Source organism: Apis dorsata, unplaced genomic scaffold, assembly GCF_000469605.1.
Source record: "Apis dorsata unplaced genomic scaffold, Apis dorsata 1.3 scaffold_989, whole genome shotgun sequence".
NCBI classification, from domain to species: Eukaryota; Metazoa; Arthropoda; class Insecta; order Hymenoptera; family Apidae; genus Apis; species Apis dorsata.
The window spans coordinates 276628-294117 of record NW_006264092.1 but is presented as its reverse complement, the minus strand read 5'-3'; the positions used below and the strand labels follow the sequence as shown (position 1 = coordinate 294117).

The window sequence follows — 17490 nt, the reverse complement described above, 5'->3', positions numbered from 1 at the left end:
ATAATTATATTATTATTAATAATTATATTATATAATTTTTATATTATATAATTATATGATTATTAATAATTATATTATATAATTATATAATTATATTATTATATGTTACTATAATATATAATATTTAATTTATTAAATGTTAAATTTATAATTCATATTCAATTATATTTTTAGTGTATTAGCAAGTTTAAATTTACCAGCAGCTATTGAAGATACAAGTGGAACTGATTTACCTCAATCTGTATTAGAAAAAGCTCAACATGTAAAAGAAATAGGTGGAATTAATGCATTGGAAACTTCTATGAAAGAATTACCTGATTTATTACAAAGAAATAAAGAACTTTTAGATGAGGTAAAAAAATTTTCAAATTTCTTTTCATGTAAATTATTAAATTTTTTATTTTTTTTAGTGTGAACGAATGCTTCAAGAAGAGCGCGAATCTGATGATCAATTAAGAGAACAATTTAAAGATCGATGGACAAGAATTCCTAGTAGTCGTTTAACAGAACAATTTAATATTACTCTTCGAAAATATCGTGAAATTATTAATAATGCTGTGGCAGCTGATAAGGTATAAATATGTATATTTTTTTTCATTAATAATATATTCGTAATTGTATATATTGATATATTATATATTGATTTAAAATAATTAAATAATTATAATTATATTTTGAAGGTTGTACGTGAGAAATATGAAAATCATAAAGAAGGTATGGAAATTTTGAGTTTAAATGAAAATGATTTAATTAATGCTGTACCAACTGGATCAGCAGTTCAGGAAAGTAATACTGTTATTCAACTTAGAAAGTTAATGGAAGATGTATGTATTTTATATATAATATTGTTTTTAATCATTTTCTTAAATTATTTGTATCAATATTGATTTTTTTCCAAGGTTGAAACAATCAAAACAGAACGTGATGCTATAGAAAGTGAATTAAAATCTGCTACTACTGATATGAAAACAACATTTTTGTCAGCACTTGCAAAAGATGGTGGGATTGATGAACCAAATTTATCAATAGAAAATATAGGAAAAACATATGGACCTTTACAAAAACAAGTGAGAGATAGTGTTTCTCATCAAGAACAATTGATTGCTGAAATTCAGGTAATATTCATTTTATATTAACTACATAGAAGATATATATTCTTGCGATAGTTTTGCAGAATGGATTCTAGAAGCCAAAGATTTTTAGTCTTTAATATAATAATATTGATAATATAAAAGTTTTGATTGAGATTTATCTATTAAGTAATTGATTTATCATTACTTAATAGATTGATTTTAGAGACCAAAGTTTTTAATATAATAATATCGATAATATAAAAAATTCGATTAAGATTCGATTGATTTTAGACCAAACGAAATGAAAATAAAATGAAATAAAGTATTTTGATTTTATTACATTGTTTTTATCTTCATTTTTATTTAAAAAAAAAATTAAATTGCTCATAATTTGTTTATTAAGTCCTAATCAATATTTTTGTGTTCGATCTCCAAAATCTGCTACAAAAATATTTCACAAATATATTAATATCTTATATTTTAACTTCAAAATTTTAGAAGTGTCATGCAGAATTTACAGCTGAACAATCTGGTAGTGGTAGTTCAAGAGAAACAATGTTATGTAAACTAGCAGCTGCTTATGATGCATTTAAAGAATTGAAAGGTAACTTAAATGAAGGTGCTAAATTTTATAATGATTTAACACAGGTAAATATTAATTATATTTTTATTAAATTATAAATTAAATTAGTTATATTAAAATTATATTTTTAATTTTTTTTTCATAGTTATTAGTAGTCTTCCAAAATAAAATATCAGATTTTTGTTTCGCTCGGAAAACTGAAAAAGAGGAACTATTAAAGGATTTGACAACAAATTTGAGTAAAACTGAATCAATTCCTTCTAACATTTTATCTCATCATGCAGGTATGAGATTATAATTTTATAAATAAAATTACATTTATTGTATATAAATTACATATATAATTAATTTTAAAAATGTAGGGATGTCCGGACAAAAGCAATCGGGAACAGAACAAAGTGGAACATCGCAATTACCATATCCTACACATTTTCAAGGAATGCCTATACCTTATGGAGCTGGTCCTACTACACCATATCCTGCATATATCCCTCCTCCTATGCCTACAACATATAATCCATACGCAACAATGCCTTATCCCACACAAGGTAATATAAAAAATGCGAAATCATTCATTGTTATATAATTTTTGCTTTATTTTTAGGAACTTATAATCCGTATCAAGGTATGCCTTCAGCTCCTTATGGTGGATATGCGACTCTTCCACGTTATGGCGGTAATCAACATTCTCATCAAGGACATCCATTTTGAAAAGCAAAAAATATTTTATATATACTGTGATTGCAAAATAGTCATGTGGAATTTACAAGAAAATGAATTTACAAGAGAAAAATGTATATGATATAATATTGTGGAAATTAATATGAAATATGTTTTAATCTGTCCAATTTTGATCAGTAAAAAAAATTATATGTCGAATTAATTTTGAACAAATTATATTCTTTGATTGTTATTGATACTTATTACAGTTGAATTTCTATAGAATGTATCAATACGTGATATATATTAAGCTTTAAATCATACTTCAAGAAAAAAAAAAGAGCAATTTATAAATATATTTTGTAACATAATATAACATAATAATTCTAACAATCGTAATTATTCCATTGTTATTGATATTTTAATCTTTTTTGTATTTATAAATATATAGTTTTATGAATTCTCTAATAGTATTTTGCTGCATAAGTACTACATTTATAATTGTGTACTTTATTTTAGAAATGTATATTATAACAATTTTTATTATAAATAAAATTAAAATCAGCATAAAAAAATATGTAAAATTTTTAAATGTGTTCACTAAGATAAATTTTATAAAAATTGAGGTTTTATTATTGTTTGAATCGAATTTTAAATATACACTTATGATATATTTAATTTGGGTATTTACATATTCAACTTTTATTATTTAAATATTTGAAATATTGAATTTAAGTTTGATTTTGAAATTTTATAAATATAATAGTATAGTAGAATATAAATAGTAGTATAAAACAAAGAATAATCCTTTCATTCAATATATTTTATCCTTTATAATATTAATATTAAAATCATTGAAATTAGTAAGATATGATTTTCTCTTGTCTTTTTTTCTTGATATAATTATTTTACATTTGTATTTTTTATTATAATACAATGAAAATAATATTAATTTGTGGTTTTTTTAAAAAAACGAAATATTTGAATTTTAAAAATACTTATTTTTTATATATCTATTTGTCTCTTACGATAAAATTTACTATTATTAAACTACAGCACTAAATGTTTTTTGATTAAATTTTTTTAATTCTAAATTTAAGTTATATCTATATATCTATATTATTTGATTTGACTAATAATATATATATATATATATATATATATATTTGCTTATTATTATTCTATTATTTATTAACATCATTAAATTATTCCATTAATTTATTAACATCAATGATTAATGTTGTATTAATATCAAATTAAATTTTAATTTCAATCACGATTAAGATTATAATCATTTTTTATATATTGAATTTTTAATTCATTTCATATGTGATATTAAAATATTAAGAGAATCAAGTGACTTTTAAATTTCTGTGTTATGAAAAAGCATTACATATCTAATTTGTACTTCTATCTATGGTATATATTCTGCATTTATATTCTGTGTTATAACTATCTTATTTGTGTTTATAAAAATATATATATATAAAATAATATGAATTAAAATTATTTGTATTAATAATAATCCAAAATTGCAAAAGATTTCGTTTATTAATATAATATAATAATCGTTTCAGTTTTTAAATATTCGAAATTATAAAATATGTACAATCAAATGGCCTAAGAAGTTTAAATACATATTAATACAATTTAAATATTTTTTTAAATATATACATAACAATAAATCTTATTCAATCATTGGCATTTCAGTCCTAATATGTATAAAATTATAAAAAATAATTTACTACATATTAATAACAAGCAATCATTATCAATTTCATTACACTTGATTTTAGCATAGTATAAATTAAGATTATTTTTTTTTGAATTAGCAATAATCTTTTGTTATAATCTTTGCTTTATTAAGCATAGATTCTACATGTCGCGGTAATAGTGCTTGTAATTCAGACGACATTGACATATATTTAAAATTTAATAATCTTACCAAACCACTTTGGTAACTAACTACCATCCATAAATAACTCCATGCATTCGGATTCCAAGATATCTAAAATTTTAATATCAGATAAAATTATAATATTAAAGTAAATTAAAACAATAATGTACATACATATATATACATACTCTGTTTACTGACATAAATGGATATTCTTCAATTGGAACTTCTGATTCCTCTGCATATAACATTCGTTTGAACATTATTTGTTCATTTTCCTTTAAATATAACAAATTCAAAATATTATTTATAAAAGAATATTATTATAAAAATTTATTATTAATAAAATTTATGATTTATATATATATATATAACATAATAAAAATGATCAAAAATACTTACTTTTAAATTATCACAAAAAATAATACCGAATCGATCTTGACATTCATCATAAGTTTCTGGCATGTAACGATGATCTTTCGGATTTTTATTGCGTTTTTCATCATCCATGCTATCTTCTGAGAAGTCCACTATTTTAATAAATGAACTCAACTAGGAGAATCATTCATATTTAACTTTATGTAAGCATTTAAAATATAAAATATTGATACAAACATATTAATATAAAAAAAAAAATACCTTGCTCTTTTTTAATAAAGCTTTCTCGAGAGCTGTTTCATATACAAGCTCATGTGCAAATAATGTTTGAACTTCTCCTGCTAATGTACCATGTGCAATACTATTTGCATAATCAGAAACGGCTAAAGCCTATAAAATTTTTAAGTAAAAATTTAAGTCATATTATTAGAATATTTAAAAACAATTTATTATTAAATAATATTTATTTCTGAAATTACTTACATATGTAGAAGAATTTGATCCTAATGTAGGATAATATTTGAATTTATATTCTCTTAATGGAATTATATGAGAATTTGTATGTTGATTCCTACAATAACATAAAAATAATAATAACAAATACATTTTATTATGAATTTATTATTTTTAATTTTTTAATAATTACCCTAATGCATCATCAAAACTAATGACAGCACATGGCCAATGTGTCATCCATGCACCATTTACTATAATAGTTTTTTGCACACTAGTTTGTGGAGTATTTATATTTTCTAAATTCCAAAATTTGTATGATCTATCTAAACTAGCAGAAGCCAAAAATTTTCCTCCATTATATGGAATTAATGCTATCACTATTAAAATAATATTTCATTTATAGTATTACAATTTTTTAAATTTTTATAAAAAAGAAAAGAAACAAGAACAAATGTACTTACTACTCACAGCATTACTGTGAGCATAAAAATGCTGAAATGCATTTATGAAATATGTATTTTCTCTTTTTTGCATTGATAATGGTGATTTGTATGTTAAATCCCATAAAGCTATGTAACCATTTGAAAATCCTGCAGCAATGGTACTAAAAAAATTAGAAAAATGATATAATTTTGTTATTATAAAGTTATAAAATAATAGAAATATATAGAAATACATTATGAAAAAATCTTACTTATGACCATGCTCTTTTGTCCATGACAACTTAGTACATTGCCAAGTTTGACCATTATTATCATATATTGCAATGTTTACAACTAATGTTATTATTGGATCAGTGGAATATATAGGCCACCTATAATAATATTAATAAAGACAAGAAAATTATATAATTTGAACAAATTTGCTACTTACTCATTGTCTATAGATTTTTTAAATTTAAGCTCCTCTGGAAAGGGTAATGAATAAATATGTACATTTCCATCTGAACAAGCTGCTGCAAGTAAACCCATTCGTTTAAGATTACAAGGATTTTCTTTTTTATAATTATCTAAACTTTCATCTTGATAACATCCAGAAGGACACCATTCTAAACACCATATAGTACCATTGTTATGTACAATTACATATGATAAAGCAGGAGATTCTTGTTTACTATCAGTTCTAATAAAAAAGAATATATTTTGAAAAAATATAACTATATATTTTCTAGTTCATTAAGTTGTTTTTTTATTACTAACTCATGATCTAAATGTCCAACACTCCAAATTTGTATCATATTATGTCCAGTGTATGATTTTCCAATAGTATATTCACTTGCCATTGTTGGATGAGTACTAATTGCAATATATTGATGAGGTTTTTTAGAATACATTGGTGATGGAATAGGTAACCAAGCTAATGCCCACACTGGACCACCAGTAAAAAAAATTGAAGTACCTGAAAAAATATTCATGTAACATATATATATATAACTATGAAACAGTATGTAGGTAAGTAATACCTTCATCCAAACCACCCTCAAATCGTTTCCACTGTTTCCATGGAATTTCTGTATCACACAATTTTTCAGATATGTTTTTTCTTTTTGTTCGCATGGAAATTTCTAATTCTGGTAAATATTTAAGAATATCGATATTGTTTAATAACATGAATTGATTTGGAAAATAATCATTAAATAAATAAAATTCATAATTTTTTTGTTCACTGTTAAGAAAAATAACATTATTAATAAATATATAAATATTATATAAAAAGATATATTAATTCTAAAATATAATTATTTACAATTCCATAGTCCATCGTATAGCAGGTAAATATGTTCCTGTCCATCGAATTTTTTGATATTGTTCTTTGCCCAAAAACTTCATCGTGAAAAATACTGTTCAAAAAGAAATCATAAAATTTAGTAACTTCGAAACTTAATAATTTTAATTTTACATTACAATAAAATTTATTTTTACATTCATCTGAATTATAATCTTCTTCTTCAAAATCGGAATATCTGTCGATTCCTTCTGTTGATATATGTTTTGCTGTTACATGCTTTGTTGCATCTTCATAAGATATACTTGAAAATTTACATATTTTACATATATAAGACTGTAATAAAATCAAGCATGTTTAACTATTTTGATTGTAATAAAAATAACAATTAGTATTATTATAATTATTATACCTTTTCAGGAATGAAGTTACAATTTTTAAAATGATTACATATATCTTCAATAGAAGTACATGTATAAGTACAACCTACATGACGACAATTTGTTACTCCCACTGAGAATAATTCTTTTTTCCATATGCATTTCCACACAGATGGAATAGGCATTTTATGTTTGGGTATTTTGATTAAACTTTTCTATAATATTAATTTTATATAATTATTTATATAATACAAAATTAATAATAAGATTTTTTTATAAAGATATATTATAAAATAATTATATACCAGAAGTTTCATTTTTTTTTCAGGAGGTGGACTGTTATCCTTGAAAAATTCAGAAAATTCTAAAATTTTTGAAACTGCTCTGTAATTAGAATATTATTAATATCTTTATTTACATTAAATTATTAAAAATCTTCAATTCAAATATATTAGCTTACTTTTCAGCAGCTTTACGTTTTACTTTTTCATTATCACTAGTACATAACTGTACTTCTGTTACTTTATTTTTTTCTGATAATCTGTGAGTTCTTTCATGTATTTCCATAGAAGATGGCATCATAACAGCACCACAAATTGGACAAGTTACCATCAAAGCTTTTTTTTCCTAGTATACAAAATTATAATAATTATAATAATTATAATTATTATATATATTATTATATATATATATTTTAATTATTCTTTTAATAAAATCGATTTTGGATTATTAAAAAATAAATAAATATATTTTTTAATTAATTTTTTTTTCAATCTTTGTTTTGTTTTAATATAAATTTTAATAGGAAAATTATTTTTAAAAATTATGATATGTGCATCAATCACAAATGATGTCATCTATTTTAATCTTAAGATATTTGAAATTTTAATTTTAATAATTACAAAAAATTGTACATACTTCTTCTGATTTTCCACAAAATTGCATATGAGATATAAAACCATTAACACTACGTTTTACAGCTCCACATTTTTCACAACACAAATGACCCTTTTTTTTTTTAATTGCAGATGTTAAAATCTTTCTCCATAATTTAATATCACTTTCATAATCCTGAAATATAGAATTTTTTAATAAAATATTAGAATAATAAATTTACTAAAGTTTTTAATTTCATATTTACCATAGGTTCATCACCCTTTATCCAACTCATATTGTTATGATGAAGTAAATTATGTGAATCCCATTTATTTTTTAACATATCTATTTCACATTTGGCACAACTTATTAAATCTACCTAAATTAATAAATATATATTTATATAATTAGAAATAATACAAAAAATAAAATAAATATACATATATTTTAATATTTTATATAAAATTTACTTCTGATGTATGAACAATAGCATTAATTTCATTTGAATTTTCTTTTTTTATTTCTTCCATAATAGTTTCTGGTCCCTTTAACGTTTGTATATATTCAGTGTCCAATGTAGAATGAGATGATGCTCTGCCTCTGCCTCTACCTCTACCTCTACCTCTACCTCTACCTCTACTTCTACCTCTACCTCTTCCTCTGCTACTTCCTCTGTCTCTTTCTCCTCCTCTTTCTTCTTCTTCTTTTCCTTTTGTTTCTTCTCTTTTTTCTTCTCTTTCTATTCTTTTTCTTTCTTTTCCTTTTCCTCTCCCTCTTCCTCTTTTAGTATTTGCAATTTTTTCTTCTTCTTCTTCTTCTTCTTCTTCTGCTTTATCTAAAGATGTACTTGTTATTTTATTTCTTTTTCCAACAATAATTGAAATTGGAATGTTATCTTTAGTACTGTTATTATTATTTAAGCCATCATTACTATTAATATTATATAAATGTTTATTATGTCTCCTATTATGAATTACTGTTTCTGGAATAGAAACATCATTAAGTTTTTGTGAATCTTTTAAGTTTTCTTCTAATTTATTTGAAATGTTCATAGTTTTTTCAGATGTAAATATAATTTTTTTAGGTCTTCCTCTTTTTCTTATTGGGGGTGTATTTATTAAATTTTGACTATTATCACTTTGACTTATTGATTCTGTATTAAAATTTGTTTTGTTTAATGAAATATCTGGTGTTATGAGTGACAAATTTATTTTATTTTCATTAATACCTGTATTTTTAACATTTAGATTTTCTGATTTTACACATGATTTTAAGCTTTCGTTTATTACAGGAATACATTCAGTTACAGAGGTATTTATTGATTTTATTTGTACTTCATTACTACAATTATTATCATTTAGCTCTACATTTCTCAAATTTTTTTCTTTCAAGTTTTTTTTATTTATTATATTTTTATTGTTTTGCAAATGCTTTACATTACTTGTAATATTAGAATGATTTCCAGAATTGTTGCTGGAATTCAAAGGCAGTGAATTTTTTGTTATAGCTGGTGTGATAGAAATAGAAGAAACATATGAATCAAATGTAGTTATAATTTTTTCATTATTTTTATCTTCAATTTTTTGTTTCACATATTTTTCATTAAAAACTTTTTTCTCATTTGTTTCAGTTCTATTTGATAAAGAAGTATCGGAATTTATTGCTTGTTTTAAATCCTTATTAGGAATAGTTTTTCTTTTTTTATCTGAAGTTGTTGTTTCTTTTGTGCATTCATTTTTATATTCTATAATATAACCATCAAATTTAGTTTTTTTGTTGTGATGAATACATTCAGATTTATCAAGTAAATTTTCATCCATTTCATATATATTTTCTGCCTTATCTTTTTCTAAATTTGTATTTAAATATTTTTCATTAGTATTTTGTTCAAATTTTGTATTTGTTCTTTGAGACTTTGGTACATCCTTTGAGGTAGTTTGATTATTTTTTGAGTTTTCAGCAGTAGATTTTACTTTCTCTAATGTATTTTGATTTTCTGAAACATTCATTGAGTTACTTACTTTTGTGCTGTCTTTTTCTTTTTTTATATTATTATGAAGATTTTGCATCTGTTTTGTACGATTTGCTTTAGAAACAGACTTTTCTTCATTTGTCTTAATTTTAGGCACTTCTGTGGTATTTTTTAAGCTTTCATTATCTGTATTATCTGCTGAATTATTTTTATTAATTTTTATAAGTGTAGTTGGTTTTATTACAATATTTGAATTTAAATTTGCAATAGATGTAGAAATCTCAAGATTTTTATGTTCTTGAATTTTGATAGCATTTATATTATTATCTTTTTTTATAAATTCTAAAGCAGACATTATACTTTCACCTATAATAAAAAATTAAATTATATATATAATTAATATATATTAAATTTAAATTACAAATTAAATTAAATTATAAATCTAAATAATGATAATAATTGATTAATTTACCTTTTTCTATTGAGTTACTAAGACAAATATTTTGTAATACATTTGGAGGAAGGATAAACATTTTTGTATTATTAGGTGATTGACTGGATTTATTAATAGATGAATTCATATTATCAGATGAAGTGTCAATATTCACAGTCTTTTTACTCATTATTAATATAATCTAAATAAAAATTAATTTATGTAAAATATACATGATATATTGAAGGGGATATTTAATTTTTTTAATTATTTTATAATTTTATATTTAATTTAAAATTTCACGTATATTTTATTATTTTTTTAGAACATTTTAATATTTAATAAATTCCAAAAAAAAACTTCTGTAATTTATTAAAAAAAAATTTATACGAGTTGGATTTGAACATAGAACTTTGATGATGAAATAAATTATCTCTATTCTAAAATCCTATAAAAACTGTCATTTCTTAAAGACAATCATGTGGAATGTTATTAAAATATTATTAAAACTAATTAAAAATAATTAAAGTATATAAAATTAATTCTAATCATACTTTCGTATTAATGACAAAATAAGGTTAAATAGTATATATGTATAATACTTTGTCGCATAATTTTAATATTTAATGATTTTTTATTTTTTTTATAAATACTTACCAAAATTTACTAAAGAATTTTTTCTACATTAAAAATAATATTCAATTGAAAAATATAATAATTAATCTAAAATCTGTGAAACATGATTCGAACCAGTACACTTCACCTTTACACACCATTCTCACATTGTAACAAGGCATGGGGCACGGCACGAATCGTACCGCACGATAGATTATTCGATATATGCATGTAGTAACTTGCGCATGCGTTATGTTACATTCCGGTGTTCAAAGAAAAAAGTATTTTTATAATTATTCACATTATCGGAGTATTATAATGATTGTTGATTGTATTAATAGATAATAGACATTATACATTTTTATGCAATTTTACATATATATTTATTTTCATTAATATAATGTAATAAGTTTTTATATTATATTAAGTTTTATATAATTGTAAAATTATCAATACTTGAAATAGCTTTAAAAATAGTATTAAAATTTACTATTAAACTATTTATAAATTGAAATATTTAAATTTCATGTAATGTATGTAATTTATGTAAATTTGTATTATTATTATTAAATAAATATATAGTGAATGTATAGATAAAATAAAATATAATGCAATATGACATGTTTTATTTAAACTTTTATTTATCATGATTTTTATAAATTTAAACCATCCTCCTGAGAAGTTCATTGATTTTGTCTTCACGATTACCAAAATCACCACCTTCAACATAATGGTTAGTCTTCTTACGCCAACCACCATTGGGTGTATTGAGCTAAAAATAAAAAAGATTAAAATTATTAATATAAAATATACATATAAATATTATGTAGATATTTAAATAGTTAATTAAATGTTTGAGTTTGACTAATGAACGCAAAATTACATGCGTACAATAAAGAGAAACTCGTATTACTTTACGACGTAATAGGAGATTTATAGAACAATGAATATTCCTATAATCATGCCTACGTCGATGTTCGAATAATTAAAAATTTATATACCTTGAATGGCCATAGGAAATTACTTGCAAATTTGAATTTTGGTCCAACTGTGAATATTTCATGGATTAAGTCTTCTATGCAAATAATACCAGAGCGTCCTGTAATAATTTATATATATTATATAAATATATTTCACATAATTATCATAATAAATATTGATAAAAAATATTAAACAGAAGAGAAAGAAAAATATTTTATATAATTTAAAAATGTAAGAATCGTCGCAAACTTGAACGTAAAATATACGAAAAAGTTTTTCAAAGATTCTATTATTTTTTGACAAGATGGAAGGGAACAGATAAATACAATGCAACTCCCATGGACTTGTCAAATGCAATAAACTATAGTACTAACCAAGTTTCTTTTCAATGATGGAGTTACTTGTGATAGGAATACGTTGTCTATTTATTTTAGCAAATCCTCTCTTATAGATCAATTCTCTAACTGATTTTAAATTTGGATATCCCCATGTAATATAAGGTTCAACAATACGAAGCATGTTGATTGTTGCCTTATTCAGTTTCACAAATACACCATTATTAATTTGCTTGAGACGGAATAATTGAAGTACCTTACGTACTTTAGGAGCAACTTGATTTACACTGAAATAATAATAGATAATATTGTATAAATTTGAAACATAATTTTAATAAAAGATCGATTATATTTACCCCCGAATACGAATAACAAATGCAAGACGTGCTTCTCCAGGTATATAATAATTGCCACGATTTTTAGCTTGTCTCATTAATCTGATTTCATCTCTTTCTTTTGTCCTATATTCTTTTACATATTTTTCAGCTCTTTTGAAGATTGCTTTCCTTTTCTTATAACGATTTGCACGTTGCTAAAATTAAAATAATTATTGTAATCATTTTAATTATTTTCAAAAATTTAAATAATTAAAAATAATATTTTTAAAAAATATATTAATTAAATATTTAATAAGTACCTTAATCGATATTTGAAGACGTGCAGCTCGTACTGCTTCACGAGTCTTTCTTCTTTTAAGAACTGATTCCGGCACTGCCGGTAGCTTTTTTGCTGCAGGCTCACTTTCTTTCTTCCTATGTAAGTACAAAATTATTAATTATATCATTTATGTAAAAATAAATTGTATAGTACAGAATCTAAATTATAATAGGTTATGTTATTTTGAGGAAAAGGATTATTTTGAATAATATACATAGAAATTTTATTTAATATAAGATAAGAATTTATCTTTCATTAAAAATATAATATTTTTGGCATGTTATGATAAAATGTAAATTATATTATATTTCATGTTGGTTAATGGTATGATTTGTTAGCATTAAGTAAAAATTTTCGTGAAAAACATAAAAACTATAATAAAAATATAATATAAAATCAAAAAAGAATTAATAATAACATATTTTAAAAATATTAAAATAATATTAATTATTGATGTTTTTAGATTTCATTAAAATTGTGCGAAGTACTTACGGAACCGCCATTCTTCCACTAGGTAAAGAAATTCTCATTCATAGTGCACTTCAGAGATCGAAACATTAAACTTGAAGTTAGATACAATTCTGGTGAAACTTTAAATAATAGCGGGAAATTTGAAATTTAGTTTGAGAATTTCATAAATAATCTTTTGTAGAAAAAAAAAAAAACACATTAAAAGGAAAGGAAAATATGAAATGTAAAATAATAAGAAAAGTCATCTTCTTTTTTTATATAATGCATCATTCATACTATTACATTATTTACAATTGGTAGATAAATTGGCATTTTAAGCTCTTTGAAATTGGTCCAAGGATTTTGCTCTTTATTCCTCATAATCATATTATCATTATTTGCCTTTTTTTGTAAATACGAATATCGATAGATTATATTCACTCATTTCGCGTATAATATCATCTCGTTTTATTCAACAAATGTTGGTGATAATTCATCATCAGTGGATTCGAGAGAATACGCAAATTATCGATAATCTTATGAATATTTAATTATACGTGGACCAAAGATATTTACTCGAGTCAAAGAACAAGACCACTGTCAATACTAACCATATCAATTAAAGTTACAAGAACACCTAAGAAAAAAAGAAAAAAAGAAGAAAATAAAAAAAAATAAATCACAAATTGTTTGTCGATTGATTGCTAGTAACATTCCACGAAAACAACAAATAACAATGTACACATGTGTCGATCAGTTTTATTCACTCTAAAAACGCAGCAAAAATCATCGAATCAGCAAAAGTTAATACAAAGTGAATGGAATATGATACAATATATCTCTATCATTATAAAGCAATACAATAAAAATATAATATCGTCGCATGATGTTTTAAATTACGAACAAGAGACAATATGGCAAACGTATATAATTACAAATATTTTTTAGCTTATACGCTAATAATGGTAATTTATTTGGAATAATGTTGAATAAACTCCCGCGAAAATATCGCTCCCTGTACGCTCGCAACACATTCGCGTCTTCTTCAATTTGACAGAGGTCTAAATCTCCTATAGAAAATCGATGGATTTGGTCCACGTTAAGCAAGCATACCACGCGCTCACGAAATTCATGGATAACTTGAACCTATTACGCAAATAATACATATTTGTTTTTTTAAATTATTTCTTCTAAACAAAAGAAAAAAATACATAGACAGGTTTCATCGTCATCCTCTAGAATCGTCGAGGCTTGGTACGAGTCGTTCGTTCCGGACGAACGGTTGCCATTTAATCTTACATAAAGCAAGTCGGATCAACAATAACAACAATGCACATTCGCGCAGCAACGATCCATAAATCTACATTCTTTCGTTCTTTCTTTCTCTCTCTTTCTCTCTTTCTCTCTCTCTCGTTCTTTTTTTTTTCTATCACGCTTGCTTAGGGTGCGACGCAGGCGTCGCTGGTTCTGACCGGAAACACGACAATAAGAAACCGGTATACATGGCGAATAGGACGGTGATCGCGATTAGCATATACATATAGATGTTCAATTCCGGTTGGCGATATCTATTCTTGCGTAACCACTCTAGTACGTCTTGTTCTTTATGTAAATCACCTAAGAAAATAAATAAATAAATAATTTAGAAGAATAATTATTTAAAAAAAATTCTAATTTTTAATCAAATAAAGCAATCTAAATAATAAGGAGAATTTTACCTCGGTAGATACTGGGGAATCTTTTACGGAAATAGACGATGGCAGGAAGCTTGGTGACACCCCATTTCCTGGCGTATCTTGTGTCTGCCATTTTTACGAACGTGATATCCAAATTATCCGTTTCTCCATCGATATTCTCCAATTTCTCATTCACTTCTTCGCTTTCTTTATTATTGTGTTCATCTAGAATCAACAATTATTATTTACTTGATTTAAATAATATTTTAACGTTAATTTAATAATTTTTTTTGAAGATACTTACAGAAAAATACAGCAAGAAATTCATTCTCGTCTAACAATTTATCCAACATTTTTTTATTAACTTCTTCGATTTCGTTTTTAATTTCGAAAACATCTTGAGAGGTCAGCCATTGAAGAATTTTGTCTTCTTGTGTTAGATCGCCATCATAAATCAGAGGTGTCTTTTTACGGAAATAAACAAGTGATGGAACGTTAAGAATCCCAAATTTTTCTGCAGCTTCTGTGCTGAGAACTTTCACAAAATCGATACCAAATAAATCTGCTTCCCCATCGATTTTCTCCAAAGCTTCCATAATTTCGTCACATTCGGGACAGTCTTCATCGTCTAATATAAAAAAATAATCAATTTAGAAAATGAAAATAAGAAATTAAATTGATTAAAATTAGAAAGATTTTTTTTAAAGCTTACAAAAAAATACAGCTAAGAATGGAGATTCTTCGAGAAGTCTTTCCAACATCCTCTCGTTCACAGATTCAATTTCATCAGCCAGTTCTCGGTTATCGTCATCGATCAACCATTCGAGAACTGATTCCTCATTTTGCAAATCACCTGATAGATGTAATCAAAAATTATTAGAAATGAATCTACTAATAATTGTGAAATAATACAGTAGAACATCGATTATTCAAATTAATTGGATGATAAATTCTTTCGAATAAGCCGAATAATTTTTTGAATAATCAAAGAACGAAATTTGTGAATATATTGCGAAATAATTAAAAATTAAACGATTTTCAAATATGGGTATTTATTACGTAATAGAAATCTATTATAAAAAAAATAAATTAAATTCCAATTGTAAACATTTTCATATATATTAATTTAAATAATTATGTAATAATTATGTAATAATCTATATTGAATAATTGATTATTGAATAATTCGAAATTGATTGGAAAATTTAGAAACCTTCGAATAAAAGAGGATTGCCGTTTCTGAAGTACACCAGGGCAGGGAAAGTTTTAATGGAATACCGCTTAGCTAGCTGAGGATCCTGAATTTTTACCAGATGAATACCAAACACGTCGCATTCGTCATCGATTTTCTCTAATCCTTCCAAAATCTCGTCGCATATATGGCAGTTTAATTTATCTACAATGCGACAATGCGATTTAATCCTTTTTATATATTACATTTAAATACAATTATAATACATATACAATATCAAAACTTACAAAAATACACGGCGAGATATTGAGTCTCTTCAACAGACGTTTCTAACATCATTCTGGTAATTAATTCTATTCGATCCTCTGTTTTCTGAGTAATTAACCATTGTAGAACCTCTTCTTCCACTTTTAAATCTCCTGTACGAAAATATATATATATATAGAGAGAGAGAGAGAGAGAGAGAATATAATTTGTGAAAACAAATAAACAAGTAATATCAAATTAACAAAAAGATAATGAACCTTCGAACACATTTGGTATTTGGTTCTCAAAATAAACCAGTACAGGAAAATCCGTGACCCCATAATCTTCTGCCACCTTAAAATCCTAAAAAAAATTTTCATTCAAAATCTATCAGTAGCTCGAATAGAATAATTCCATGTAAATTATTTATCATTTATATTTATACTCACTTGTGTCTTTATGAATGTAATACCATGTCTGTCGCAATCATCGTCAATATTCTCCAATTCTTCGAGAATACCCATGCATTGCTCGCAATCTTCGGCATCTAAAGAGAAACTGTATCGTTATAAAATTCACGAATTCGTGAAAGATAGATCTCTAGTCGAAAGACAACGATCTATGATGATCTAGGTGATGATTTAATGATTGGACGATGATCTAAAAAAAGCGGTTTTTTTCGGCCTTAACTATAGGGAAGACTAATGCTATCGAAAAATTACGTATGATTTTTAATGAATAAATTGAATTCGCAACTTGTAAAAATATCACTACTATTTATCCAAATACGGATAAATAAAATCGATTGGCATGCTGGTCAGCGGAGGGCAACTATGAGATGGCATTTCTGCAGAGTCTGGCTCTAAGATTTTTTTCTGTGCATGCTCTCTAAACGTGCAGGTACA

The 17490-nt window shown here is 24.3% G+C and overlaps 4 protein-coding genes across 7 annotated transcripts in view; 1 reads left to right on the top strand and 3 right to left on the bottom strand.

Moving 5' to 3' along the window:
* The window catches only part of LOC102673922 (programmed cell death 6-interacting protein), a 5106-nt gene extending 2673 nt beyond the window's left edge, over window positions 1–2433 (top strand). The window contains 8 exon segments of the mRNA XM_006624070.1: window positions 90–352; window positions 411–572; window positions 681–824; window positions 900–1115; window positions 1572–1721; window positions 1802–1940; window positions 2019–2204; window positions 2261–2433. Coding sequence (XP_006624133.1) covers window positions 90–352; window positions 411–572; window positions 681–824; window positions 900–1115; window positions 1572–1721; window positions 1802–1940; window positions 2019–2204; window positions 2261–2367 — 1367 coding nt within the window. The 3' untranslated portion in view covers window positions 2368–2433.
* A 1673-nt stretch (window positions 2434–4106) lies between these two features.
* LOC102675071 (histone-lysine N-methyltransferase, H3 lysine-79 specific-like) lies at window positions 4107–11272 on the bottom strand. 4 transcript variants are annotated; one of them, XM_031514379.1, is made up of 21 exons: window positions 11091–11271; window positions 10473–10635; window positions 8499–10366; window positions 8294–8407; window positions 8071–8223; window positions 7613–7779; window positions 7458–7536; window positions 7185–7367; window positions 6970–7108; window positions 6794–6887; window positions 6510–6712; window positions 6247–6445; window positions 5921–6169; window positions 5742–5861; window positions 5509–5651; window positions 5238–5424; window positions 5075–5162; window positions 4853–4981; window positions 4616–4765; window positions 4402–4491; window positions 4107–4324 (listed from the first exon to the last, which is right to left on the bottom strand). In XM_031514379.1, the coding sequence occupies exons 2-21, from the start codon at window positions 10621–10623 to the stop codon at window positions 4145–4147; spliced, it is 4686 nt and encodes a 1561-aa protein (XP_031370239.1). In that variant the 5' UTR covers window positions 10624–10635; window positions 11091–11271; the 3' UTR covers window positions 4107–4144. The 4 variants fall into 4 exon arrangements, with proteins under 4 accessions (XP_031370239.1, XP_031370241.1, XP_031370240.1 ...); XM_031514380.1 differs by having other exon boundaries at window positions 4133–4324; window positions 4374–4491; window positions 11091–11272; XM_031514381.1 differs by lacking the exon at window positions 10473–10635 and having other exon boundaries at window positions 11091–11261.
* A 392-nt stretch (window positions 11273–11664) lies between these two features.
* Window positions 11665–13600, bottom strand: LOC116186602 (60S ribosomal protein L7). Its single transcript, XM_031514384.1, has 6 exons — window positions 13514–13600; window positions 13002–13116; window positions 12721–12896; window positions 12404–12651; window positions 12050–12147; window positions 11665–11820 (listed from the first exon to the last, which is right to left on the bottom strand). The coding sequence occupies exons 1-6, from the start codon at window positions 13549–13551 to the stop codon at window positions 11710–11712; spliced, it is 786 nt and encodes a 261-aa protein (XP_031370244.1). The 5' UTR covers window positions 13552–13600; the 3' UTR covers window positions 11665–11709.
* Window positions 13601–13733: 133 nt separating this feature from the next.
* LOC102673535 overlaps window positions 13734–17490 on the bottom strand; it is a 42463-nt gene continuing 38706 nt past the window's right edge. The window contains exons 21-28 of the mRNA XM_031514385.1: window positions 17035–17132; window positions 16864–16948; window positions 16627–16758; window positions 16361–16543; window positions 15860–16000; window positions 15452–15775; window positions 15190–15372; window positions 13734–15088 (exon numbers count right to left, since the gene is read on the bottom strand). Of these exons, the coding sequence (XP_031370245.1) occupies window positions 14901–15088; window positions 15190–15372; window positions 15452–15775; window positions 15860–16000; window positions 16361–16543; window positions 16627–16758; window positions 16864–16948; window positions 17035–17132 (1334 nt within the window). The 3' untranslated portion in view covers window positions 13734–14900. The remainder of the gene's footprint in view (window positions 15089–15189; window positions 15373–15451; window positions 15776–15859; window positions 16001–16360; window positions 16544–16626; window positions 16759–16863; window positions 16949–17034; window positions 17133–17490) is intronic.

Excerpts from the sequence above, each read along its gene's own strand:
- LOC102675071 (XM_031514379.1), bottom strand. The coding sequence starts at position 10,623 with ATGAGTAAAAAGACTGTGAATATTGACACTTCATCTGATAATATGAAT. Across the intron at positions 6,446-6,509 it reads TGAGGGTGGTTTGGATGAAG|GTACTTCAATTTTTTTTACT; the intron begins GTATTACTTACC and ends ATATTTTTTCAG. Across the intron at positions 4,766-4,852 it reads CTTTATTAAAAAAGAGCAAG|TTGAGTTCATTTATTAAAAT; the intron begins GTATTTTTTTTT and ends TGATTCTCCTAG.
- LOC116186602 (XM_031514384.1), bottom strand. The coding sequence starts at position 13,551 with ATGAGAATTTCTTTACCTAGTGGAAGAATGGCGGTTCC. Across the intron at positions 12,897-13,001 it reads GTCTTCAAATATCGATTAAG|CAACGTGCAAATCGTTATAA; the intron begins GTACTTATTAAA and ends TTTTAATTTTAG. Across the intron at positions 12,148-12,403 it reads CATCATTGAAAAGAAACTTG|GACGCTCTGGTATTATTTGC; the intron begins GTTAGTACTATA and ends AAATTATTACAG.